The 1,220-nt window shown below is 46.8% G+C and overlaps 1 protein-coding gene across 1 annotated transcript in view; it reads left to right on the forward strand.

The window, feature by feature from the left end:
• Nucleotides 1-690, forward strand: part of LOC134320440 (dynein axonemal heavy chain 8-like) — a 44,353-nt gene extending 43,663 nt beyond the window's left edge. Inside the window, exons 66-68 of the mRNA XM_063001823.1 lie at nucleotides 70-188; nucleotides 272-375; nucleotides 455-690. Coding sequence (XP_062857893.1) covers nucleotides 70-188; nucleotides 272-375; nucleotides 455-649 — 418 coding nt within the window. The 3' untranslated portion in view covers nucleotides 650-690. The remainder of the gene's footprint in view (nucleotides 1-69; nucleotides 189-271; nucleotides 376-454) is intronic.
• Nucleotides 691-1,220: the final 530 nt, after the last annotated feature.

Here is a 1,220-nt window from a genome sequence, read left to right on the forward strand (position 1 = left end):
TGCTACAGATCAGGTTTTGTGGTCCAAAGTCTGGAATCAACCTTTCTGTTCCTCTTTCTTTTTATTCAGATTCAGACGAAGGGCCCACGTCACCCCGAAATCCTACCTGTCCTTCATCAATGGATACAAAACCCTCTATACAGAGAAGCACACCCACATCAACACTCTTGTTGAGCGCATGAATGTCGGTAGGGACAAGGCCAGTACATTTGTAATGTGTTTTGTGTGTGTACGAGTGTGTTTGAGTGATCAAGCCCTGCTCGTTTCCCAGGTCTAGCCAAGCTAATGGAAGCCAGCGAATCCGTCGCGCAGCTGTCCAGAGACCTGGTGGTGAAGGAGCAGGAGCTGGCGTTGGCCTCAGCCCGAGCCGACAAGGTACATCATTCGATCAGAACTGAGCAGAGCGTTTTCACTTTGCTAGATCGATCGTGAGCTCATGGACTTGGTCGTGCAGGTCCTCAAGGAGGTGACTGTGAGCGCCGAGGCCGCCTCTGTGGTCAAAAACGAGGTGCAGGTGGTGAAGGATAAAGCGCTGAAGATCGTGGAGGAAATCGAGAAGGAAAAAGGTGTGGCAGAGCTGAAGCTGCAGGCGGCTGAACCTGCACTCATGAAAGCTGAGGCGGCTTTAAACGTGAGTTCCAAAAACTGATGTAGCAGCTCAAAAGTATTTGGACACCTGACCATGGGCTTGTCAGACCTCCCATTTTAAAAACACACAGTGGCGTCTGATCTATTCAGCTAGAACGACAGCGGCTTTTCTAATAAAGCCTCTTTAAATGACTTTGAAATACAGAATGCCTGTGGGAATTTGTGCCCGTTCAGTCGAAAGATTACAGCGTTTGTATGGCTCGGCACATGAATTCGATAATTAAAAGAAGTGTCCAAATACTTTTGTACTATATATACAAACCTGAAGAAGTGAGATCCAAGAGTTACCTCTCTTTAAATTTTAATGACAGAAGAAACCTAAAATAGAAATAAGCAGGAAACGCTTATAGGTGCTTATAAAACGATTTCTGAAGCACAATGCTAAGTGAGACCCAACCTGCCACGCCCACACAGGCCGACAGAAAGCGTAGTTCTCTCTGAACTAAACTTCAAAGCATTTTCTGCGCCTCATTAAAGGTTCCTCACTACCTGAGAAGCACCGTCTAACAGCGTACCTCTGACTGACTGGCTTTGCCCTCTGAATTATTTGCTAGATCTCCTGCTAGCGCTCT

Source organism: Trichomycterus rosablanca, chromosome 9, assembly GCF_030014385.1.
Source record: "Trichomycterus rosablanca isolate fTriRos1 chromosome 9, fTriRos1.hap1, whole genome shotgun sequence".
Taxonomy (NCBI): Eukaryota; Metazoa; Chordata; class Actinopteri; order Siluriformes; family Trichomycteridae; genus Trichomycterus; species Trichomycterus rosablanca.